General features: G+C 42.3%; 1 protein-coding gene across 1 annotated transcript; it reads left to right on the top strand.

Moving 5' to 3' along the window:
• The first annotated feature begins 2,220 nt into the window (after window positions 1–2,220).
• LOC148342026 (uncharacterized) lies at window positions 2,221–25,749 on the top strand. The gene is made up of 3 exons (XM_088288036.1): window positions 2,221–2,251; window positions 22,268–22,471; window positions 23,302–25,749. Exons 1-3 carry the CDS (start codon window positions 2,221–2,223, stop codon window positions 24,552–24,554), a joined length of 1,488 nt encoding a protein of 495 aa, XP_088144162.1. The 3' UTR covers window positions 24,555–25,749.
• The last annotated feature ends 1,120 nt before the right edge of the window (window positions 25,750–26,869 follow it).

Here is a 26,869-nt window from a genome sequence, read left to right on the forward strand (position 1 = left end):
ATATTATTTTTTTTTCTTGTTATTCTTCTGAACAGCATTTTAAACTACTTGCTTTCCATTTAAATGAACAATCAGCATCATTCACAAATCCAATCTATCACGAGGCCTCACGACACGACCGAACCTCGTAATAGTCCCTGTAGGTCGAAGGTGACTTCGGTTTCTCCTGAGAATCCCCCTGTCAGTCTCTACCATGTAGGATCTGGGAGTGTTGGCAGGTCCAAGTACTTCGCCTGAAGATGCTTCCGATGTAATCCAAACTTTCTGTCCCGTTGTTAGTTGTGAGAGTGGTCGTGTCCGGTGTCTCCGATTGTAGTGTTTTTCCTGCTCACGCCTCCGCTCTTCCTCCTTCTTCCGAAAAGCCAGCCAGTCCGGCCACTTGGGATCCAGCTTGGTAGTAAATTGAGGCAAGGTCGTGCGCAGGTTTCTTCCCATTAACAGCTGAGCAGGCGAGAACCCGTGTTCCAGAGGGGTGGCCCTGTATGCCAGCAGCGCCCTATGAAGATCCATATCTTTTTTCCACAGCTCCTTGACTGTGCGGACTGCACGTTCGGCCTCTCCATTGGCTTGGGGGTAATGGGGGCTGCTCGTGACATGGGTGAACTGGAACTCTTTCGCGAACTGTTTAAACTGCTCAGATGAAAACTGTGGTCCGTTATCCGATATCACCGTCTCTGGAGTTCCGTGTCGAGCAAAGGCCTCCTTGACAGCCTTGATAGTGACATCTGCGGTCATATGTTTGAGTTGTGCAACTTCAATGTACCTCGAGAAAAAGTCAACAATCAAAATATAATGCTTCTTTGACCATTCGAACAGATCCATTCCAACCTTCTGCCACGGGCGGTCCGGAAGTGGAGTGGTTAACAATGGTTCCCGGTTCTGTATTCTGTATTTTCTGCATGTATCACAATCACCCACCACTTTGTCTATCTGTACTGAGATTCCGGGCCACCATACAGATTCCTTGGCTCTTGCTCTGCATTTGGAAATTCCTTGATGGCCTACATGCAGACGTTGCAGAATGTCCGCTCTCAAAAGTGGTGGGATCCAAAGTCTTTCTCCTTTCATGAAAAGACTGCGACACACATTTAAGTCCATCCTGTGTTGCCAGTACACTTTCAGCTCTGGGTCTAGCTTGCATTTCTCTGGCCAACCGACACCGCAATAGTCCCTTATTTTCCGGCACAGCTCATCTTTTTCCTGTGCGGACCTTATCTCTTCCAGCCTTTTGTCCGTAGCTGGAAGACAGCTAACAAGAGTGTCCACGAAAACCTCCACGTCCTTTTCCAACTGTAGATCTCCTGCAGAGGGCGGACCTCCAACTGGAGCGCGTGACAGCGCGTCAGCTGTGACTAGGGTTTTTCCAGGAACATGGATGATCTTGAAAGTAAAGCGCAGCAATCTAAGCCTGAATCGTAAGATGCGCGGTGGAAGGTCATCCAATCCTCTTGTGCTCAAAAGAGGGACCAGGGGTTTGTGGTCTGTTACCAGAGTGAATTGTAGCCCCATAAGATAAGATGAAAGTCTTTCACACGCCCACGTGACAGCAAGCGCTTCTTTTTCAATCTGCGCATAGCGCCTCTCAGTGTCTGTTAGTCCTCTTGAAATGTATGTCACTGGACGCCATGTGTCGTCTGACTGTTTTTGTGTGAGTACAGCTCCAATACCAAAAGGTGATGCATCTGCAGCAACTCTTGTTTCTGCTGTATTGGAGTACTGAGCGAGCACCTCAGGAGAGCTTAGAATCTCCTTAAGCTTCTGGAACGCCGTTTCCTGTGGCTCAGCCCAAATCCATTCATTTCTCCCCTTTTGCAGCTCCTTAAGCGGTGTAGTTGTGGTAGCCAACTGTGGCATGAACTTGGCGAGGTAGTTTGCCATGCCCATGAGACGTCGCACATCTTCCACACATTTTGGCTGTGGGAGCTGCTGGATAGCCTTCACCTTTTGCGGGTCAGCCTCGATGCCTTTATGTGAAACCTTGTGTCCAACAAACAAGATCTCGCTTTTAGCAAACTCACACTTCTCATTAAGAGTGAGGCCCTCCTTCTGGAAGGTTTGGAGCACACGATGCAATCTCTGGTCATGCTCTTGCCTATCTCTGCCATATACAAGCACATCATCAGCATGACAGATTACTCCATCCAACTCTTCCAGCATCTGCGACATCCTCCTTTGGAAATGCTCTGGTGCCGATGCTATGCCAAAAGGAAGGCGGTTAAAATGGTACCTCCCAAACGGCGTGATGAAAGTTGTGAGTGGCCGTGACTCCAAAGCGAGCGGGACTTGCCAAAATCCAGAGCGAGCATCCAACTTTGTAAACACTTTGGCATCTTTCATCATAGCAAGAGACTGATCCACTGCAGGAAGAATATGCCGTTCTCTTTTCACAAAGTTATTCAGGGGGGTAAGATCCACGCATATTCTGGGTGACTTGTTTCCTGGTCTGGGGACAACAACAATGCCAGAACACCATTCTGTAGGCTCAGTTATTTTTGAAATAACTCCCATTTCTTCCATCCTCATTATTTCTTCCCTGACTGCATCCCGGAGGGGAAGAGGAACACGCCGTGGGGCGGAAAGAGCAACAGGTATGGCTCCCTGCTCTAGCTCAATGCGATAAGGCTCCTTCAACTTGCCCAAACCCCTAAACACTGTTGGGTATGCTGCCCTAAAATCTATCTCAGTGTCTTTGACTGTGTCCACTCTGTAAACTAACCCCAATGCCTCACAAGCTGGTCTACCTAACAGTGGCTGGACTAAACCTGAAACTAGGTAGACGTCTTGAGATGTGCAACGACCTTTTGCTGCCAACTGTGCCCTAAAGCAGCCCTTCGCTTCAAGTGGGTAACGAGCTGGCCCAAGAAGTTTCTTTTTAGATGGGAGTAGTTTACCATCCCTCTCACGTTTGTACAGTCTCACTGGCATGGTAGTAACATCTGCCCCTGTGTCAAGTTTAAACTGAATATTTTCCCCATTTAAGTTGACCTTTTCAACCCAGGGCTTTGACTTCACTGCATCAATCTCGCCCAAGAACACACATTCCTCGCTGTCTGCATAATCTTGGTTTTCTGTGACTTCCCTGAGCCCTACAGCTTCACTACTGCGACAAACTACAGCAAAATGTCCTTTTTTCTGACATTTTCTGCACTGTACTTCTCGGGCTGGACAATCTTTCCAAGAGTGTTTGTTCTTGCGACCACACCTGCTGCACTCCTTCTTTGGAACTTGCTTAGTTTGAGTTTTTCCTTTCTTTGTGTTTATCTTTATAGCGTCCATGTTCAGTCTATTGTCCTCTGCAGAGCTGCTGTGTAAAATCGTTTGCTGCATCTTCACAGTTTCACTCTGCCTGACTTTTTGTATAGCTTTGGACAGTGTTAACTCTGAGTCCATTTGTAGCTGTTCTGACAGTCTTTTGTCCTTAATTCCAACTACAATCCGGTCCCGTATAAGTTCCTCTTTAAGCACTCCAAATCCACAATTTTCTGCTAGTTTGTGTACTGCTGTGATAAATGACTCAGCCTGCTCGCCATCTTGTTGACGTCTGGAGTTGAATTGTGCTCGTTCAAAAATGACGTTGTGTTTTCCCACGTAGTGGTTTTCAAATGCTGCTTTAACAGCTTCATAGTGCTTCTTATCTTCAGAATTTAACGGCAAAACCGCTAAAACGTCATCAGCTGCGTCTCCCATCGCATACAGGAGTGAGTTTACTTGATATTCATCAGTTTTTCCATCCAACGCAGTTGCAATACGAAACCTTTCAAATCTTCTGATCCACTTTGGCCAACTTGACGGACAGGAAAAGTCAAATGGCTCCGGGGGGGATAACTGCACTGTTGTCGCCATCCCAGCTGATGAATCCCTGGTTTCTTAACGTCCAGGACATCCGCTTGAAGTTCCTCTCTTTACTTTTTCTTTTCGCGCCGTGCCGAGCCGTATCCTAGCAACGCGGCAAAAATAGCAGCTAACGCCGAAGCTACCTGCCGTCGTCTTCCACGCCGGTCATTTACGTTGCAACTGCCCGAAAAACGTCTTCCGGCAGCCAACTACACTTTACTGACCCGACAATAATTGTGAAGACTTGCAGTTCGCCACTTCTGACACCATGTATAATAATCACACGAGACACGGCGAGTACTTGTTAACACACTGTTTAGTCATTCCCCCGGAAGTCCCTTCCACCCCACACTTCAATACAAAGCATTATGGGACATGTAGTCCTAAATACCTATTACTACAATCTCAACAAATCCGCACTTGGTCTTTGCTTGGCGATAACTCGTGAGCTTCTCTTTGTTCGACGAGACGAATGAAAGTTGGCGTCGTTTTTCAAAGTCTCACTGAAAGGATTTCCTTCGAGAAAACCGCTCTCTGTTCGGCACTAAAGCGGAAGAACAGGACACACCCCGCTGTGATTTGATTGGCTGCTGGCTGTGTAGCACTGTCACCAACTCACCGACAGATGTCACCATTTGCGATGCAAATCATTGTTATCTTCTTCTAAACATAGAGAAAAACCTAAGATGCACATAAACAAACATTTTAGTTCCCAAATATGAACTTGAGAGATGTATTGAATTTTACTTTTGTTGCTGGTTTTGTTAAAACATCTGCCCCCATGTCGTCGGTTGGACAGTATTCCAAATGTATTTCCCTATTAATAATAATAATAATAATAATATTCCCTTTATTAGTCCCACAATGGGGAAATTCGAGATTCGAACCCAGGCCTCCTGGGGAGACTGGGTCCTGAACGCGGCGCCTTAGACCACTCGGCCATCCTGGCATGATCAAGTGATACTGTATGTCAACATGTTTGCACTTTGCCTTTTTACAGGGTTACAGCGTCGTTGCGAATTTTAAATTAAAATACGTCACTGTTTTATTATCTAAATGTTAGAGTGTTAAAAATGATTTCAGTGCTGATATAAGTCCTGAAATATTTCATTATTCGTTTCAGTATTCAATAAACTACGTTGATTCATTAATTATTTCAAGATTCATTGAACTGTTTTAGTAATAATTTAGTATTCAATGTTTAATTGTTACTGCAGTTATTTTTTAAATATTTGTGTCACTATTTTGTTCAATCTTAATGTGATGGAAAATTATTTAGCAAGTAAGGTTTTTGTTATTTATTGTGGCCACCTGCTTTTGAAGAAAGTGCCTTTCGCTTCTTGTACTAGAGAATTCTTTGTGAAGCCGAAACAACACGGCCTTGACTGATAAGTAAGCTCAACGCAGAAAAAGTATCTTTTTGTTTTAAGATTACACAGTTCCTGCCAAATAAATCTTCATCTTCCTGTGTGCATCAGTATCTTCCCACGCACCCATTGAGATCACTCAGCAGACTGACCCAAAAGACAATTTATTTTCCAGACTATCTCATTGATCTTCCCTTACTGCTAAAAATTCCACAACAATCTGGGGCCAGACGTGGGATAGCTGAAGATCCGCCGGTGAAATTCAGGGACACTGGCGTGTGGCCACCCGGGTCCAATTCAGACAGCAGCAGAATCATCATCTCCGTGGTGACAAATGCTGACTCCAGTCGCCATCAGATTGCTGAGTCCTGACTTACCAAAACCTTTGAGAGAAACGGAGACTACTTGCGTTTCTCTTTCTGGTTCTTTTTATAGTTCAACTTCTCGTTCAGTTTTTCACCTTTTCACGCAGCGTAATGAAGGCCAGTTGAGCAAGTGGAACAAGTGATTTTATTGATTGTGGAAGGCACCGATTTCATAAGCACCGTTTCTTCTCACACCTTTTCCATTAAGTACGATTAAAAAGACAACTGAAAAGCATAATGTTAAAAAATGTTGTTCTAGGCAAAGGGAATTGATTTTATTGACATGTCTGATGTAAACAAAAAAAATCATCATCACTCAGACACGTTGGTTCTTCTGGCAATGATCACATTGGCTTAGTGTCAATAAAAGAGCTTTGCAAAATTCAATTAATCATATTTCATTCAAAATCACATTTACATCTTACCACAAAGAGTCGGTTCCTTCAGTTTTTTTAAGCTTCAAGCATCGCTGCTTTTATCACCAACACAATTGTGTCTCTCAGCAATATGTTTAGTGGAGAATTTTTTAGCACAAACGCTGCAACTGAATGGCTTGTCTCGACTGTGTGTTCTTGTATGGCGTCGTAAATACGACTTTTGAGAGAACCTCTTGCCACAAACTGAGCATGAAAAAGGTTTTTCTCCACTGTGTGTTCTTGTGTGTTCTGTTAAATGTGCCTTTTGAGAGAAGCATTTTCCACAAACTGAGCAAGAAAAAGGTTTTTCTCCACTGTGTGTTCTTGTGTGTTCTGTTAAACTTGACTTTTGAGAGAAGCATTTTCCACAAACTGAGCAAGAAAAACGTTTTTCTCCACTGTGTGTTCTTGTGTGTTCTCTTAAATGTCCCTTTTCAGAGAATCCTTTGCCACAAACTGAGCATGAAAAAGGCTTCTCTCCACTATGTGTTCTTCTATGTTTTGTTAAAGTTGATTTTAGAGAGAAGCATTTTCCACAAACTGAGCAGGAAAAAGGTTTTTCTCCACTGTGCATTCTTGTGTGGATTGTTAAATCAAACTTTTGATAGAAGCTTTTGCCACAAACTGAGCAAGAAAAAGATTTTTCTCCACTGTGCGTTCCTGTGTGCCTGACTAAATGAGACTTTCGCGAGAAGCTTTTGCCACAAACTGAGCATGAAAAAGGCTTCTCTCCACTGTGTGTTCTTGCGTGCCTTGTTAATTGTGCCTTTTGACAGAAGCTTTTGCCACAAACTGAGCAAGAAAAAGGTTTATCTCCACTGTGCATTCTTGTGTGGATTGTTAAATGAAACTTTTGACAGAAGCTTTTGCCACAAACTGAGCAAGAAAAAGGTTTTTCTCCACTGTGCGTTCTTGTGTGCCTTACTAAATGAGACTTTCGAGAGAAGCTTTTGCCACAAACCGAGCAGGAAAAAGGTTTTTCACCACTGTGTGTTTTTCTGTGCCCTTTTAAAGACAGCTTTGAAGTGAATGAGTCAGTGTGACATGCCCTTTCACCTTTGGCTTGCCCATCATCATCATCATCATCATCATCATCGTCATGAGCGTCTGATAATGTGTCCTCATTATGTACTTGTGATGGTCCCCAGTGGTCTTCATCACCTTCTGTTGTCACGTGATGACTTGATCTGCTGCTTGTAGGCTCCGCCCATCTGTTGTCCTCACTCTCATCCTTGTTTTCATCTTCAGTCTTTATAGGGAGAACGTTCACTGGTGACTTGTTGATCTCCTCCTCCTCCTCCTCCTTTTTGATGTGAGTCAAGTCTGGCTCCTCTTTCACAGAACGGAGATCGTTTTCACAGACATCTGCAGGACAGAAAAAGACAAATTTGGTTTGGTCAAGTCAAAGGTCAGGCGGTGACTTTGTCTTATATTGTTTCTACCGTGCTACCTTGACTTGTGCCTGACGCACACGGAGCAATGCGTGGACCCCAACTTGGACCGGACCATGGGGGCATTTCACAAAATTACGTCCTACGATGTAAACCTACTTTTAGCAGCACAACAGTGATAAACGAGCATTTAAAAAGGAAGCACGTTGCGGCTGATGCCCGATTTCATTCCTGACATCGTCACAGACGTTTCTGGAATATGAATTCAAATTCAACTAAGATACACCATAATATTTTTTTAGAGTTCAATGAATTATTTTGGAACTGCAATGATGCTTAACAGCCATAGGGTGTCAGTAATGAGTAACAAAGTAACACAAGACCTCCCACTGATACATCATCATTGTCATTTGGATAAATTACCAGGAACTATGAGTTGTGGGGGTGATGCAAACCACCTGAGCCACAGGAACTTTATTACCAGGAACAAAATGTTCCTGGACTTGTAGGTAGAAAAGGGGGTTGTGAGTTTCAGCCTTTTTGAGACCATAGTAAGACAAAGATGCAGCTGCATTCCTTGCAGCATGCGCTTGTTCACTGATGAGAACCGTGCAACCCTGGATGGATGCATTCAATGTATTTTAAATGTTTGGACGGGGTGAAACTATGCACAAAACAGTGCAGGGCCACCCGAGGTTCATTGACTCACCCGACCAAGCCAGTAAAAAGTTCATAAATAAATAAGACCAATCCGTACTTGATTTAAAAAAAAAAAACTTAATATTTTGTGTTTTATTCACTAAAATTGATCAACCGCCATGGACGTTTTCGCGGCAATGTGCACATTTTTAGAGTCAGGCGGAATTCCTTCCGTAAGGAATTGCTTGAACAAAATATAAAAACCAGAAAATTTTATTTTGTTATTTTAAATGTAAATTTTATACTGGGAAAAACATGGAGTTCACCCCCCACTATTGGTTATTCTTTGCCATATATTTTCTGCACTGATTACATTTGACATAAACAATTGCTCAGCAGACCTGCAAGTAAAAGGCAATATTTAAAAATAAAACGGCAATAACCTTGAACGATTTCCCCAAACAACTTAATGTTGTGATGCATATTTTTAACGATAGAAAGTCGTTCTTGACAAAGCAAATGAGAGTAACACGTGTACAAACCTGCTTTGTGTGGCACAACACGAGGCTGGTTGCAAACTTCGTCCAGCAGTTGAAGATGTTGTTCGTACTCTTCTTTTATTCCACAAAGTTCCTCTTTGTACTTGGGTGTCGTTCTTTCACACATTTTCAAATGATAATTCAAAAAAATCCGCACTTGATCTCTGCTTGGCGATGAGTCATGTGCCTCTTTTCGTTAGCGGCTAGCTAGCTAACAAGCTAAGCTAACTACGCCGAAAAGCATCAACACGCGAAGATGAGGTTATCGGGACACAAAGACTTAATGAATTATGTAGTGGTACTTTAGAGTAGCACTGGACATTCTGTGAGAAAATTACAGTCAGTTCCACACTAAATCAGAAGAATTTAGCGGTGGGTGTTTTTGTTCCGGTGTGGACGGGTCGGTGGATGTGGTCCAGGTCCTTCGGAAGCTGCGCGCTTGCTAATGACGTCATGCTTTAAGCACGTATTTTTCAAATATATTTCTTTGCCTCTGTGTTTGTTTTTACACCTGGCTGTTCTCTTTTAATATATATTCTATGTAATATTTTAATTCGGTTGATAAAAAAAATGTAACAAAATAATTAAAATAACGCCACAAAAGCGAGTCAGCTCCAACGTCACTTCCCCCCTATGCCCGGAGAAGCCGCTGCTGGAACAGCAGTGGGAAGGTTACGTTTCTCCTACCGAACGAAGCAACAATGCTGTGGTTCAATCGGGCTGCAAGATTGTATGAATATAATGTCTGCATATACTAGCAGTGCTTCTCAATTATTTCACGCCCGCCCCTACCAAGAAGAAAAAGATTCGCGCCCCCCCACCACCAATTTTTTTTCCGTCTTTGTATATTGAGATTAGATTGTCAATAAAATATCCCTTAACTAACCTACATTGATAAGAAATATAGTTTCGAGAACTATTATCGTGAGGATCTCGAAGCTCAGTACTCTGTTGTGCAAATATTGATGAGATGACAAATATTTGTCACGTCATTTCATTATCCTCACCGCTTATTCTGAACAGGGTCGCGGGAGGGTGCTGGAGCCTATCCCAGCTGACTTCGGGCGAAAGGCGCACTCCACCCTGAACTGGTCACCAGCCAGTCACAGGGCAGACATAGACACAGTCACTGAGAGGGAACTGAACCCACGTTGCCTGCACACAACTCAGGCGAGTGTACCACTCCACCATCAGGGACATGATAAATATTTACTAATACGTTTTTTGCCAAAAACTTTATTAACATTAACAAACACAGTTATTAATATGTACATAATATAGAAAAGACAAAAAGAAGAGCCAGGGGGATTTTAAACAAAAATTCTATATGAATAACATAAAGCAACAGCTTTAGTATTGTTGGAGTTGAGTCACCGTGGAAATGAGAAGTATTTAGTAAATCAACTTTTAAAAGCCAAACTTACGCCAATGCGTGTTCGGTTTTTGTACTCAAGAAGAAAAGGGTCAAATAAAGACTCAACAACTGATTAGAGTTCCGATATTTAGTTTCTTCCATTTCTGGAGTTCAGGAAATAGTACAAAGACAGATATCTGGGTGGCTTTTTCTTAATCTCACGAGAAACTGCACTCGGGCGAGCACAGTCAAAAAATGTGCACCATCTTTCAGCCCAGCTTCAGTTTTTATAGGAGTTTTTTATGTCAAGAGTAATGTAGGTTGAATCAGTTGAATCGGTCGTCCTTGCTCCCTCCCACGGCACGGGTCCACGTCCAAGGGAAGGTCCTCCCCAGGTTAGTCATCGTCTGGATAGTTGATTCCTGTCTTGTCCCCAAGACTGGCACGCCAAGGCTGGCCTTCTCCGGCGGGCAGTCTCTCCAGCTGGCATTGCTCTGGAATCTTGTCGGTGTGCATGTGTGCGTGTGTATGGGCACATGTATATGCAGGTATACGTGTATGTGCAGGTGTAAAAGGGTGTGTCTGTGTTTATGCATGCGTATGTGCATGTGCTCTGATCTCCAATTGTTCCGTCTTTCAGAATGTGTTTTTTTATAGCGTCTGCGTGAGTCCTCCAGTGCCGAATTTGGTATGTTTGCATCTCTACAGCCAATGTGGAGAATGTGCTTCGTCGTATTTGACCACGAAGTGCTGTGAATGTGAATGCAAGTCATGGAAATGCTATGTGTGCAAATTTGTTCTCACAACCCAAAATTTCAATAAAGTTCACACATTTAAACTAAGTACTATAAATTTAGCATATGAGAAAAATATAATAAATCAGAAAACATCAGGACTACAATCCCAGTTATTCTTGTGACCCGTGCTTCGAGTTCCATTTGATAAATGCTTTTTGTTTCATCAATGTTTAACATATTCCGTAAATATGAACCTGCTAAATTAAATAATTGACCTTCTGTCCTGTAAGTGTTTAAAATAATGCCAGCAATCATAATACAATCCTTCATTCATTGCAGTCGTCTTATCATTGCAGTTGTCAGGGTCGCCGGTCGGCGAGGAGGAGGTGGACCCAGAATGCGAGGAAGCTGGAGAAGGTGTAACTTAAGCAATTTATTAGGGGACCAAAATAATGACAGACAACGGGGCAGGGTGCAAAATAAGAAAGACGAACTTAACGTGGCAAACTGGATCACAAGAGTGAGGAGCAAGGACAGGGACAAATGCTAGGGGGCGAGAGCGGGGGCGAGAGCGGGGGCGAGGACAAGAGCGGGGGCGAGGACAAGAGCGGGGGCGAGGACAAGAGCGGGGGCGAGGACAAGAGCGGGGGCGAGGACAAGAGCGGGGGCGAGATCAGAGAGCGGTCGTGACAGTCCGTAACGGAGCAATGCACTGACAATGAGTTGTTGGAGTGAGGTGTTCAAATAGTCCAGTAATTAGGGGAGCAGATGGGCATCAGGTGTGTGAGGGTAACGGGGAACAGGTGCGTGGCTGGTGGGGAACGAGTGCTGGAGGGAACGCCCCACTCAGCTGACTAAATAAACAGAATGAGCACATGGCAGGAAGGTGAAGAAAATAATAACAAAAACACTGACATGACCGACACGGGTTATGACAGCAGTATTTTTTATCATTGCAGCATTTTATTAATTTTCCCTCTGTACCAGAGACAGACATTCGGAGTGTTTCCTTACACTTGTAAATGTTGTGGGATGTAAGTGTGTATATACACATGGGGATTTGTGTATTTACGTATATACTGTGTATATTCGCATAGGTTTGCTTTTTCTGAATGTCTGCTGCTAATGTTATACATTAACGGCCACATTGCACCGCCGCCTCGGTGTGATCTATATCTTTGCTGCTGTAACACTGCAAATTTCCCCATTGTGTGACTATTAAAGGACATCTTTATCGTTATCTTTAAAAACCTTGTGTTGGTGCTTGCAAAATAATTTTCCATAAGATTAAGATTGAACAAAATGGTGAAACAAAAATTTAAAAAGTAAATACTGTAACTATTAAACATTGAATACTAAATTATTCCTAAAACAGATCAATGAATCTTGAAATTAATAGTGAATTATTGTGGTTTAATAAATACTGAAACGAATAATGAAATATTACAGTACTTTAAATAAATACCGAAATCATTTTCAAACACAATAACAGTTAAGTAATAAAAGAGTGACATATTTTTATTTAAAATTCGCAATCACATCACAACCTGGTGAAAAACCCTGTAAAAAGGCAAATATGTTGACATAAAGTATCACTTTATCATGTCAACTGTTAATAATAGGGAAATACATTTGGAATACTATCCAACCAACAACATGGTGTCAGATGTGAAAACAAAACCAGCAACAAAAGTAAAATTCAATACATCTCTCAAGTTCATATTTGGGAACTAAAATGTTTCTTCATGTGCATCTTGGGTTTTTCTCTATGTTTAGAAGAAGATAACGATGATTTGCATCGCAAATGGTGACATCTGTCGGTGAGTTGGTGACAGTGCTCCACAAAGCCAGCAGCCAATCAAATCACAGCGGGGTGTGGCCTGTTCTTCCGCTTTCGTGCCGAACAGACTGCCATTTTCTCGGAGGAAATTCTTTCAGTGCGACTCTGAAAAGACGACGCCATCTTTCATTCGTCTCGTCGAACAAAGAGAAGCTCACGAGTTATCGCCAAGCAGAGATCAAGTGCGGATTTGTTGAGATTGGCGTTTGAAAATGTGTGAAAGAACGACACCCAAGTACAAAGAGGAACATTGTGGAATAAAAGAAGAGAACGAGCAACATCTTCAACTTCTGGGCGAAGGTTGCAAGCAGCCTCGTGTTGTGCCACTCAAAGCAGGTTTGTACACGTCTTACTCTCATTTGCTTTGTAAAGAACGACTTTCTATCGTTAAAAATATGCATCACAACATTAAGTTGTTTGGGGAAATAGTTCAAGATTATTGCCGTTTTATTTTTAAATATTGCCTTTTACTTGCCGGTTTGCTGAACATTTGTTTATGCCAAATGAAATCAGTGCAGAAAATGGATGCCAAAGAATAACCATTAGTGGGGGGTAAACTCCGTGTTTTTTTTCCCAGTTTAAAATTTGAACTGATTATTTAACATTTTACATATTCCAGTTTTTATACGTTGTGAAAGAAATTAAGTTTGTCATGTCTCAAAACTATGCTGACAGATGTAGTGTATTTTTATATCCACTGTTGGAGTTGAGCCACCGAGAAAATGAGAAACATTTAGTAAATGAATCTTCAAAGCCAAACTTACTCCAATGTGTGTTCGTTTTTTGTACTCAAGAAGAAAAGGGCCAAATAAAGACTCAACAACAACTGATTACAGTTGCGATATTTTAGTTTCTTCGATTTCTGGACTTCAGGAAATAGTACAAAGACAGATATCTGGGCGTTTTTTTCTCAATCTGACGAGAAACTGTACTCGGACGAGCACAATCGAAAAATGGCGCGCTGATCTCAGCCCAGCCTCACATTTTCTAGGAGGTTTTCTATGTCAAGGGTCATGTAGGTTGAATCGGTCGTCCTTTCTCCTTCCCCCGGCCCGGTCCACATTCCACGTCCAAGGCTGACCTTCTCAGGCAGTCTCTCCGTCTCTCCTGCTCACATTCCCCTGTAATCTCGTCAGTGTACAGATTGTGTGGTGTATGTTTTCCCAGATCAAATTGTTATGTTTTTGGTGTTCTTGATAGTGTCCCTGTGACGTCCTCCCCGGCCCAACTTGATATGTTTGTATCTTCGATGGCCTATGTGGAGAATGTGTTTAGTCGTATTTGTCCATGAAGTGCTATCTGGTTTGTCATCAGTTTGACCTGAGCAGACTGAATCTGTTTATTCTGAATGAGAGTGTGGGTCATGAAAATACTCTGTGTGCAATTTTGAGGTCTTACATTTAAACTAAGTCATATCAATTTAACATATGAATGCATCAGTGAACACCATGACTACAATCCCAGTCAATCTTATCGATGCACTGTACTTCTACATACATTTGAAAAATGCTTTTTGTTTAATCAATGTTTAACATATTCAGTAACTATGAACCTGCTAAATTAAATAATTGACCTTCTGTCCCGGAAGTGTTTAAAATAATGCAAGCAATCATAATACAATCCTTCAATATTCATGTCATGTGTGGCCATTCCCTATAACAGGGGTCTCAAACTCGCGGGCCATTTGCGGCCCGCGCGATGTTAGTTTGCGGCCCCCGCCTTATTATGAAAGTTTAATGTTCGTGCGGCCCGCGAATTTGATATGACTGGCACTTTACAGTGTTTTGTGCGGAGCTGAACGAACCTACCACATCTTCAGCTTTAAAACGAGGGTAGGATTGTAATTTTTTTCCCGATGTTTTAGTAGGGGTTTGATTGATGAATGTTCGGATTTTGTGGCGTCTAGCGCTTAAAGAGATGAGAAATAAGAAGTGTACAATGATAGCTATAGACAAAATAGTCGTGAATAAGCTCAGTTTGAGCACAGAACCTGGCCAGGGTGTAAATTTTAGCAGGAAAATGATGAGCTGAAAATAGAAATAATGAAGAGCAGCGCGCTTCCACGTATCGTATTGGGCACTTTGTGACATGGAACACAGCAAGGATCGAGGCGTACCGTTGTGTGGAGGGCCTGGGGCTGAGCCGACGGTTTCGCTGGTACGTAGCAATAGTAATGCATTAAGTCTGGGCCGGTTCGACTCCGCTGTTCAGATACGTACCCTGTGATTACTCATGTTCTCGTAAAGGCCTCACAAAATCAAAAACCTGGCTACCATCTACTGTGGGACCAGGAAGTCAGGCAACCCCCAAGCAGGAGAAAAGGGGTGATAGTTATAAACCAGTGCCAGTCCCTCCTTTGTAGAAAGAATTGCCCCTTCTAACACCCAAATGTGATTGCATTAATATTCAGTTTTATCAGTTCAACTAACGCGTGTGCATCTTAGTGTGCATTGAAAGATGCAGCATAAAAAATAAGTTTAAAAATTTGGATAATAACTAAAGCAAAATTGGAATGAGAAAGATAATTGGCTACATAATCATTGGGGTGAAATTATTCTTCACTGCAAGAAGCGGTGATTTAAATAGAGAAATCTAAGATCATAAAAGGATGAATGCATGTTCCGTGGAATGTGATTTGTCAACACGGAAAAGCCCTGAGTGATGAAAACGTGAACATATGGTTCAGGAACAGGTCTCTTTGACGGCAAAAGTCTGACGATGGTAAACAATTGATAATTAGACCTCAATGAAGTGATTGTGCAGTTGAAAAAGTTCATATCTTGACTGTGAAAAGCTAAAGTGAGAAACTAGGATTAACTATTTGGCAAACACGAGAACGTATTCAGTCTCGAGGAAGACTGAATGCAGTAAAATTGCAATAAGAAGAACAACAAACCAGCCCAGAGTGTTACAATGTCCTGGAAACAAAAGTTTGGGATTGCCCCTGAGGGTGAAATTCCTCTCTCAACTCCTCCTTTTTGCCCCCGGCAGCAACTCATGAAACAGGGAAACTGATAAGAGATACAATTTTGTTGAAACAGAACATGCAAGGTTAAAGGTCATGTAAAACGAAAAAAAAAAATAATGTTCCATACTTCAGTTTGGCGACGGATGGACTACGGTAATTCAAGTCAAGTCAAGTCAAGTCAATTTTATTTGTATAGCCCTTAATCACAGACAGTCTCAAAGGGCTTTACATAGCCACAATCGACATCCCCGATCTTAACCCCCAGGAGGGCAAGGAAAAACTCACAAAACCTCATTAGGGGAAAAGTGAGAAACCTTGAGAAGGGACCACAGATGGGGGAATCCCCCTTCCAGGATGACCAGGCTGCAATGGATGCCAACTGGGCAACATTTGGCACATACAATGATGCTATGCAATAATAGATGAGATAATATAAGAGTCAATTGAATGAAGTGCTGCAGGAAGATGACTTCAGTGGAGTGGGTCCTCATCCAGGGCCGTAATATCCATGGCAGCATATCCGAAGATGAGCCTTCGATCTTGTACCGGTCAGTTGGTGTAAATTCAGTACAGCCACTTCCAAGTGAATCGCCATCACCTAATTCGGGGAATTGGGAACAGAAAAGAAAGAACAGAAATAGCAAACAGGCCAACAAGTAGTTCAATGAAGTGCTGAAATATAAGGAAATCAGAAAAGGCGCTGCATGAAGACGACTTCGGCAGAGCAGGTCCCTTCCCGGTTCGTCAGTGCCGTAATCTTCAAAGCATGTCCCCATCACCTAATTCCCAAGCAGGGGAAGGAGGGGGCAGAAAAGAGAAGAAGCGGCAGTAAACAGGCCAACAAATAATTAAATTAGATGCTAAAGTATATAAATAAATTGATCAAATGTCGCGCTGCAGGAAGACGACATCACTGGAACAGGTGCATGCCCAGTTGGTCAATGCCTTAAACTTCCTAGTGGGTCACCGTCACCTAATCCCCCAGCCGGGGGAAAAGGGGGCAGAAAAGAAAACAAAAGAAAAAAAAGCGGCAGTAAACAGGCCAACAAATATTTCAGCTAAATGCACAAGAGTATAAATGCGTCTTTAATAGTGTTTTGAACATTTCTACTGAGGTGGCGCCTCTAATATCTGAGGGAAGTGCATTCCAAAGCATTGGTGCCCGAATAGAGAACGCTCTAGAACCTGCGGACTTCTTTTTGGCTCGCGGGATCACTAAAAGACCAGCATTTTGTGAGCGAAGGTTTCGGGACGGAACATATGGTACCACGAGGTCAACGAGATAAGAAGGTGCTAAGCCGTGCAATATTTTAAAAGTAAGTAGCAGAACTTTAAAATCACATCTCAAGTGGACCGGAAGCCAATGCAAATTGGCTAATATCGGGGTAATATGATCAAACTTTCTCGTCTTAGTTAAGAGTCTAGCTGCTGCATTTTGAACTAACTGCAGACTTTTAATACTCGACATGGGGAGACCCGAGAGCAAAGCGTTACAATAGTCGAGGCGAGATGTAACAAACGCATGGATTAAGATTTCCGCGTCACACGTTGATAGAATTGGGCGAATTTTAGCAATGTTACGCAGATGAAAAAACGCAGTTCGAGTAATATTTTTAATGTGCATTTGAAAAGACATAGTTGCGTCAAATATAACACCGAGATTTTTTGTTGAATCCTTTTGGATAATATTACATTTATCGATATTCAGAGTGGTGTCTTTGAAAAGGTACCGATGACGCGCTGGTCCAATGATGAGCATCTCGGTTTTATCTGAGTTAAGACGCAAAAAATTGAAAGACATCCATTGTTTAATTTCGGCAAGGCACGCCTCTAATTTATAGCAGTCGCGGGGATTCGTTATATCCAACGGCATGTATAATTGCGTATCATCAGCGTAACAGTGAAAACTAATGTTATATTTCCGTATAATATCACCAAGCGGTAGCATATAGATGCTAAACAATAGAGGTCCAAGTACCGATCCCTGCGGAACTCCACATATGATCTTACAAAGATCCGAAGTCGTATTGCCATGAATTACACGGTGCGTCCTCTCCGACAGATACGAATTAAACCAAGAAAGCGCTGAACCTGAAATGCCAACACACGTTTCAAGGCGTTTTAATAATATGTTATGATCAACGGTATCAAAAGCGGCACTAAGATCGAGTAAGAGTAATATTGATGAGGTGTCGGCGTCCATAGCTATGAGAAGATCATTAGTAACTTTAGCAAGGGCCGTCTCAGTAGAGTGGTCGGCTCTAAAACCCGATTGGAAAGGTTCAAATTGATTATTAACAGTCATATATTCATTAAGTTGTTGCGCTACGACTTTTTCAAGAATTTTTGCAATAAACGGAAGATTTGAAACCGGCCTATAGTTGATGAGACTCTCTGGGTCAAGGTTTGGTTGCTTAAGTAACGGTCGGATAACGGCGGTCCTAAAAGCTGCTGGTACTACACCCGTGGTAAGTGATAGATTAATTATATTCAAAACAGACGGTCCTAGGGTCGTAAACAGTTCTTTAATTAGTTTGCCAGGAAGCGGATCGAGCACACAAGTTGTCGGTTTTGCCGCACTAACCAATTTTGTTAGGCTCTCAAGAGATATTTTTTTAAATTGACATAAGGTTATCGGACAGTTATCAGCCCTAATGTCCCTATTAACACAATTTATCGCGGAATTCGACGGAATTTTAAGAACAGTGTCTTTAATCTCATCACGAATACATTCTATCTTCTGAGTAAAAAATTGCATAAAATCGTGAGCTGAATAGGAAGAGCTATCCGAGGTTGGTCGCTGTTGCGTTAGCATTGCTACGGTATCAAATAAATATTTAGGATTGTTTTTATGTAAGACAATTAATCTAGAATAATAATTAGTTTTGGCTAAATTAAGCGCTTCTTTGTATATTAGTAAACTATCGCACCATGCCTGACGGAAGACCTCAAGTTTGGTCGCACGCCATTTGCGCTCAAGCTTCCTACAAGATCGTTTCAGTACGCGCGTTTCCTCTGTAAACCACGGAGTAAGCCTCTTTGGACGAGTTTTAGTTTTAGTTTCAATTAATGGAACGACATTTTGAGATGGAAATGACAGGAATGTCATGAATTATCATCTTATGAGGGGACTTTTGAGATACAGTAAATTGATTTAAATTAAATTACAAATTTTTAGTCTACGCATAATCCACTTCAAAGAATACTGACTCATTGGTTGAGGAAAACGGGGTTATATTAGTTAGTGAAAAAAGAATAGCTAAATTATAATTGACGTGTTCATGGGGATTGAATATGAATCATAAACAGAAGACAAAACCAATTGGCATTGGCATTTGTAAAATATGATGAGGGATTAAGTTTGTGAGCTCTTATGGGAGACGGGGCGAGACGCGAATGGATTGAAGCTTCCGCCAGTGACCCGTCCAATAGTGTCACCACCACTCAGCTGTGCCGGGTGGCCGTCCTCGAGGGCGTGCGCCTCCCAGTTACTGACATCAAGCGAAACAGTCCGTCAATGAGAAACTGCGAATCAATATGAGTAGAACCCCCGTTTTTGCATCGATGAAAGAAAATATTGTATTGGATGGAGAAAAAGAATTGTTACACTCGCGGGTTCAGGGCGCCAAGAGTGCTAATTCACCGGGAACGGAAAAAAGAATATGCGGGGGAAAAAAAAAAAAAAAACCGGGGGGAAGCAGCTAATGCAGCAGCCGACGCATGCAGCTCCCATTGCGTCTGCTCTTTCCGTTTCCGCTGCTCCTGGGCCAGGTTCTGGTGACGCAGCGCCACAGCAGGCTTGTTGTCCGCACCGGCTGGTCAACAAGGTCACGTAACAGAAGTAGGGGTGGTTATAGACATGGGTTGTGAGTGGGACGTGCTCTTGCTGTGGGTTGTGGGGTCACTGGGTGATGAGCGGTCCAAACCGAGCCACTTCCTGAAATGTACCATCCTGTGGTCCAGCGCCATGCCAGTCACAAAGAGCTCCACTAGCACGGGGCGCCATCGCTACCCCCTCCGACAACGCTTCTTTGGCTTCCAAATGCACACTTGACGCCTCAACCCGATTGGGACCCCATTCCACGATAGGGGTGCCCGCGGAGCCTCAGCATTCAAGGACCGGCAGGTCTTGGCATTCCGGTGACGATTGATGGACAACAGTTTTTGATGGTGGAACAAGATATTCCACGCTTTGCAAGCTCCTTCTGCATATCCCAGTGAGCAACAACACTGTCACGCTTGCGGGACTCTTGAGATTGGCCAAGTCACTGCCATGGACCGAACCCACACCTGTGAAACAAACACTGGAATTCGAGTGAGACTGAATTTCCAGAAGGGACTGAATATGACTGTGCGCTTCCGCCGGGGGAAGCATATGTTGTCCTCCGTTACAGTCGACTGGGCCGCTCTGAGACCAAGGTCTCCATCCTCCCGCAGCTGGTACGTCCTGTTCCTGCTCTGGTCTGCGCGGTGTAGCCGCCTCCACCCATTCAAACCACCAATTGGTCCTTTGCATTGAACACTGAGTTCTGATGATTTGGTTTGTCAGGATGCATTCACCCAATTTCGAGGGTCAGAAGTGCATCTTGCATTAGGATTATGTATTTGTGATGTCTACCGGTGCTGCCTCGCATATGTGCCTTGCCCCAGAGCAGAGGAAACGGTAAGAATTGTCCATGTTCGCTGAGCCACAAATCACATTCACTATCGGTGCGCATCATCATACTAAAGATTTAGGCCCATTGGTGAAGACTTTTGGCAGAGTTAATTTCAGATGTAGAATACTCCATGTCACTAGCAGGAAGTGGTGTTTCAGCACCCAATCCGAATTCCTCTGTTATGAAACATTTTCCGAATTTCGACACTATGGTAGACAGTGAATGGGTCACTCTGAAGCGAAATCTCTGTTTGCGTCTCTGCCTGAGGGGTTGTGGACCTGACTGATGTTGTGCTCTGCTCCACAGCTTGTCCAATTTGTTTTTGCTATATCTGCGAAAGTTTTTAGATTATCGTGAAAGAAATTAAGTTTGTCATGTCATGTTTCAAAACTATGCTTACGGGTTAATAGAAGGTCACAAAAACATGGACCTCTTAAACAGGAAAACGTGAGTTCAGTGGTAACAGAGTTGTGTCTATGCTGGCAGTTGAGCAGGAAGCCACAAAAAACAGATGCGCGTCTTGAACCGTGTTTGACAGGAAACCGTTTCGCTCGCTTTTAATAACAGAAGTGTGACCCAAACATGTCTTGCAAGCTGAAACCGTTCGAACAACAGGAAGAGTGTGGACGGGTGTGATGAAGTCAAAGTGTTCATGTTTTTCCATTCTTTATGGGTTGGCATATATAAATTGCTTCAATAAAACGCCGCACAGGAGCGGGAACGCTTTTCTCTTTGCCGGACTGCTCCTCGCAAGTGACAAAGACAATCTTGGCTGGGTGATTCATTTATGAAGGCTTGTCTCGTTTTTGACAAAAACTCTGATATATCTTGTTCAAGCAATTCCTTATGGAATTATTCAACCTGACTCTAAAAACTGTGCACACTGCGGCAATAAGATCAATGGAGGTTGATAAATGTTCGTGAATAAAACACAAATGATTACGTTTTTTTAATAAATCAAGTACGTATTGGTCTTATTTATGAAATTTTTACTGGCTCGGTCAATGAACCTCCGGTGGCTCTGCAGTGTTTTGTGCACGTGTGCATAGTTTCACCTCATCCAAACATTTAAAATACATTGAATGCATCCATCCAGGGTTGCACGGATCTCATCAGTGAACAAGCGCATGCTGCAAGGAATGCATCTGCATCTTTGGCTTACTATGAGCTTAAAAAGGGAGAACGCCACAAGCCCAGGAACCTTTAGTTCCTGATAATAAAGTTCCTGTGGCCCAGGTGGTTTGCATCTCCCCCACAACTCGTAGTTCCTGGTAATTTATCCAAATGACAATGATGATGTATCAGTGCGAGGTCTTGTTACTTTGTTACTCATTACTGACACCCTATGGCTGTTAAGCATCATTGCAGTTACAAAATAATTCAGTGAACTCTAATAATATTATGGTGTATCTTAGTCTAATTTTAATACATATTGGATAACTTTAAAATATACAGTCATTATTCAAATATGTCAACATGAAAGTGTTGTTGCTTAATTTATGTGTAGGGATTTTGATTCTTCACACGTAATTTTGTTTTAAAATTTATTTAGAAACAGAAATTTTATTTAAAAAAAATCAAAAGGGGAATGTTGGAACGTACTAGCAGGCTAAATGTCATTTTGGGAAAAAACAAAAAAAACAAAAAAACAAACATAAATCATGCAATAAATAGCGACTATGATTCCAGGGCCCCTTTAATTCTTTTAGGCATACAGATTAGAATGGAAGCAAAAAGTACCCACGGTGAAACTATCTCTCAATGCAAAATGAAAAACTTGTAAACATATTTAACTTGAAGGATTCCTATTTTATCGATGTCATTATGTTGCGATGGCCCCCAGTGGTCTGCATCAATATGTTAGGGTCCCACAACAGGTGTTCCATCAGACGCACACAATAGCCTGTGTGTGCTAACTTCAGCTCGCTTCCAGAAACGTCTGTGACTATGTCAGGAATGAAATCGGGCATCAGCCGCAACGTGCTCTCTTTTTAAATGCTCGTTTATCACTGTTGTGCTGGTAGAAAAAGGAGTTTTACATCGTAGGACGTAATTTTGTGAAAATCAAGTCAAGGTAGCACGGTAGAAACAATATCAGACAAAGTTGCAGCCTGATCTTTGACTTGACCAAACCAAATTTGTCTTTTTGTGTCCTGCAGACGTCAGTGAAAACAATCTCCGTTCTGTGAAAGAGGAGCCAGACTTGACTCACATCAAAAAGGAGGAGGAGGAGGAGGAGATCAACAAGTCACCACTGAACGTTTTCCCTATAAAGAGTGAAGATGAAAACAAGGGTGAGCGTGAGGACAACAGAGGGGCGGAGCCTCCAAGCCACAGCTCTATTCATCACATGACAACAGAAGGTGATGCAAACCACTGGGGGCCATCACAAGCACAGAGTGAGGGCACATCATCAGATGCTCATGATGATGATGATGGGCAAGCCAAAGGTGAAAGGGCATGTCACACTGACAGTTGGGTATGTTCTCAGTGTGGGAAATCATCAACTTCAAAGTCGTCTTTAAAATGGCACACAAGAACACACAGTGGAGAAAAACCTTTTTTATGCTCAGTTTGTGGAAAATGCTTATCTGAAAAGTCACGGTTACAAATCCACACAAGAACACACAGTGGGCAAAAACCCTTTTCATGCTCAGTTTGTGGCAAATGCTTCTCTCGAAAGTCTAATTTAGTCAGGCACACAAGAACGCACAGTGGAGAAAAACCGTTTTCTTGCTCAGTTTGTGGAAAAGGCTTCTCTCAAAAGGCACATTAAACAGAACACGCAAGAACACATAGTGGAGAAAAACCTTTTTCCTGCTCAGTTTGTGGAAAATGCTTCTCTGAAAAGTCACATTTACAAATCCACACAAAAACACACAGTGGAAAAAAAACCTTTTTCCTGCTCAGTTTGCGGTAAATGCTTCACTCAAAAGTCTCATTTTGTAATGCACACAAGAACACACAGTGGGGAAAAACCCTTTTCATGCTCAGTTTGTGGCAAATGCTTCTCTCAAAAGGCACATTTAACAGGGACGTAATTTTGTGAAACGCCCCCATGGTCCGGTCCAAGTTGCATTGCTCCGTATGCGGCAGGCACAAGTCAAGGTAGTACGGTAGAAACAATATAAGACAAAGTCGACGCACAAGGTTTGACTTGACCAAACCAAATTTGTCTTTTTGTGTCCTGCAGACGTCAGTGAAAACAATCTCCGTTCTGTGAAAGAGGAGCCAGACTTGACTCACATCAAAAAGGAGGAAGAGGAGGAGGAGATCAACAAGTCACCAGTGAAAGTTGTCCCTATAAAGACTGAAGATGTAAACAAGGATGAGAGTGAGGACAACAGAGGGGCGGAGCCGACAAGCAGCAGCTCAAGTCATCACGTGACAACAGAAGGTGATGAAGACCACTGGGGGCCATCACAAGCACATAATGAGGACACATTATCAGACGCTCATGACAATGATGATGATACTAATGATGATGATGATGATGATGGGCAAGCTCAAGGTGAAAGGGCATGTCACACTGTCTCATTCACTTCAAAGCTGTCTTTAAAAGGGCACAGAAAAACACACAGTGGTGAAAAACAGTTTTCTTGCTCGGTTTGTGGCAAAAGCTTCATGCACAAGTCAATGTTAACAATCCACACAAGAACACACACTGGAGAAAAACCTTTTTCCTGCTCAGTTTGTGGAAAATGCTTCTCTGTAAAGTCAACGTTAACAAGCCACACAAGAACACACAGTGGAGAAAAACCTTTTTCCTGCTCAGTTTGTGGAAAATGCTTCTCTGAAAGGGGAAATTTAACAGAACACACAAGAACACACACTGGAGAAAAACCCTTTTCCTGCTCAGTTTGTGGCAAAAGTTTCTCTGGAAAGTCTAATTTAAGAAAACACACAACAACACATAGTGGCGAAAAACCTTTTTCTTGCTCAGTTTGTGGTAAAAGATTTTCTCTAAAGTCCCGATTCACAGAACATACAAGAACACACACTGCAGAACCTCCTTCTTGCTTAGTTTGTGGTAAAAGCTTCTCCCAAAAGGCTCATTTAACAAGCCACACAAGAACACACAGTGGGGAAAAATCTTTTTCCTGCTCAGTTTGTGGCAGAAGCTTCTCTCATAAGTCAACTTTAACAAGGCACACAAGAACTCACAGTGGAGAAAAACCTTTTTCCTGCTCATTTTGTGGAAAATGCTTCTCTCGAAAGTCTGATTTTATAAATCACACAAGAACACACAGTGGAGAAAAACCTTTTTCCTGCTCAGTTTGTGGAAAATGCTTCTCTGAAAAGTCTACTTTAATTAAACACACAACAACACATAGTGGAGACAAGCCATTCAGTTGCAGCGTTTGTGCTAAAAAATTCGCCACTAAACGGCTTGCTGAGAGACACGATTGTGATGGTGAGAATATAGGGCTGGGCGATGTGACCTAAAATCAATTTTGCGATAAATTGAGCAATTTTTCCTCGGTAATGATCAATGCACGATAAATTCCCCCTGAGGATCAAAATCAAAATAAATGCAGGAAATGCATATTAACAGTTTTTTTTATTGACCAACTGGTACACATCACTTTCAATGAAAAATAATAGTACAAAAACCATTTGTATAAACATTCCAAATAGCTTGCTTTGCATGATTTGAACAATGTCACAAAGAACAGGAGAAAAAGGGTACCTCTCACAAAATCTTTTTCTGCAAATAGATTGTGCTGAGATGCTGTAATGCCATTTGCATAGGCCTAAATTTGTGTAAAGGTATCTTGTAAGCAATATAAATAATGCCATGTGCAAAGGAGCTAGTCGCCTGTAAACAAAATGCGAACTAAAATGAAAAAAATGTCAATGGAATGCCAGTGCCAAATAAACAAGTGTGCTTCATCAGGAAAATGTGCCGTCTCGAGTACTCCGGTGTGTAGTCGCCACTTGTCGTCTATGTCATGCACAGTCAGGCTTAAACAGGGATCCATGTTGCGACTCGACCACAAGTCGGATGTGGATGCAAAATGCTCGACATGTCTACGCTCCCGTCCCGATGTTGTCCATATAAGGAAGTGCTGTTTGCGACAAATATTTCCGTGCCTCTTGTTGGCTACGTTCATGAGGCGTTTAAATCCTGTGCGCTCCACTGTAGCTCGAGGAGCTCTATCTTAAGCTATATGCTAGGCTATCGCGTCCACCTCTGAGACATTCTCTCGTATGGTGTCGCCTCCGTTATGGGCTGTTGTCACTTGTCGAACCTTGCTTCTCACTTTGAACTTTTAGCACAAGCTCCAAGTCAACAACATGGTTGTGTTGTGGGTGGTGAAAAAGAAAAGGTTGGACGCGCTGTTTCAGGTGCTTACGATGCACTTTGTAGTTTATGTTCTTTTGCTCAAACATCGTCTTTATGGAACCCAAAACATTTCCAAACGACAGATGTCGAATCTCTTTTCGGGACAAGCGAGTCAGGAACAATTTCAACGAACATTACGTCGTCTTCAGCCGTGTCAGCTGCTTCTAGATTTGAATCGACAGCTACGACCGCGTCGTCAGTTTTCTTTCTTGTTCAGCTGGGTGGAGTCACGTGACTACAATCGCTCAAGCCGTCTTACAGGGGCATGAACATAGCTGCAGACTAAAAGGACTTCTTTTTTTTTTTAAACACCGAATAAACCGACATGGGCAAAATGATTTTATTAAATTTCGATCACGGTAAATTTTCGGTTTATTGCCCAGCCCTACGAGAATAGCAGCGATCCTTGAAGCTTAAAAAGACAAAAAAAAAAACCTGAAGGAACTGACTCTTCGTGGTAAGATGTAAATGTGATTTAGAAAATATGATATATTGAATTTTCAAAGCTCTTTTATTGACACAAGCCCAATGTGATCAGTGCATTGTGTCTGAGTGATGATGATTTTTTTGTGTTTACATCAAACATTGAAATGAAATTAATTGCCTTTGCCTGGAACAACATTTTTTAACGTTATGCTTTTCAGTTGTCTTTTAAATCGTACCTAATGGAAAAGGTGTGAGAAGAAACTGTGCTTATGAAATCGTTGCCTTCCACAATCATCAATAAAATCACTTGTTCCACTTGCTCAACTGGCCTTCAATAGGCCGTGAAAAGGTGAAAAACTGAACTAGAAGTTGAACTATAAAAAGAACAAGAAAGAGAAACGCGAATAGTCTCAGTTTCTCTCAAAGGGTTTGGAATGTCAGGAGTTGGCAATCTGATGGCGACTGGAGTCAGCGTTTTTTTGTCACCACGGACGAGATGATTCGCATCACGCTGTTCGTTGCTGCTGCTGTCTTAATTGAACCCCGGAGGTTACCTGCCAGCATCCCTGAATTTCACCGGCGGATATTCAGCTATCCCATGTCTGACCCCAGATTGTTGTGGAATTTTCAGCAGTTAGGGAAGATCAATGAGATAGTCTGTTCTTTTGAGTCAGTCTGCAGAGTAATCTCAGTGGGAGAAGTGCGTGGGAAGATACTGATGCACACAGGAAGATGAAGATTTATTTGACAGGAACTGTGGAATCTTAAAACAAAAATATATTTTTTCTGCATTGAGCCCACTTATCAGTCAAGTTCGTGTTGTTTTGGCTTCACAAAGAATCCTCTCGTACAAGAAGCGAAAGGCACTTTCTTCAAAAGCAGGTGGCCACAATAAATAACAAAAACCTTACTTGCAAAATAATTTTCCATAATATTAAGATTGAACAAAATAGTGACACAAATATTTAAAAAGTAACGACAGTAACGA

This window comes from Idiotropiscis lumnitzeri, chromosome 2, assembly GCF_059441095.1.
Source record: "Idiotropiscis lumnitzeri isolate Australia: NSW breed Sydney's pygmy pipehorse chromosome 2, RoL_Ilum_1.0, whole genome shotgun sequence".
NCBI lineage: Eukaryota > Metazoa > Chordata > Actinopteri > Syngnathiformes > Syngnathidae > Idiotropiscis > Idiotropiscis lumnitzeri.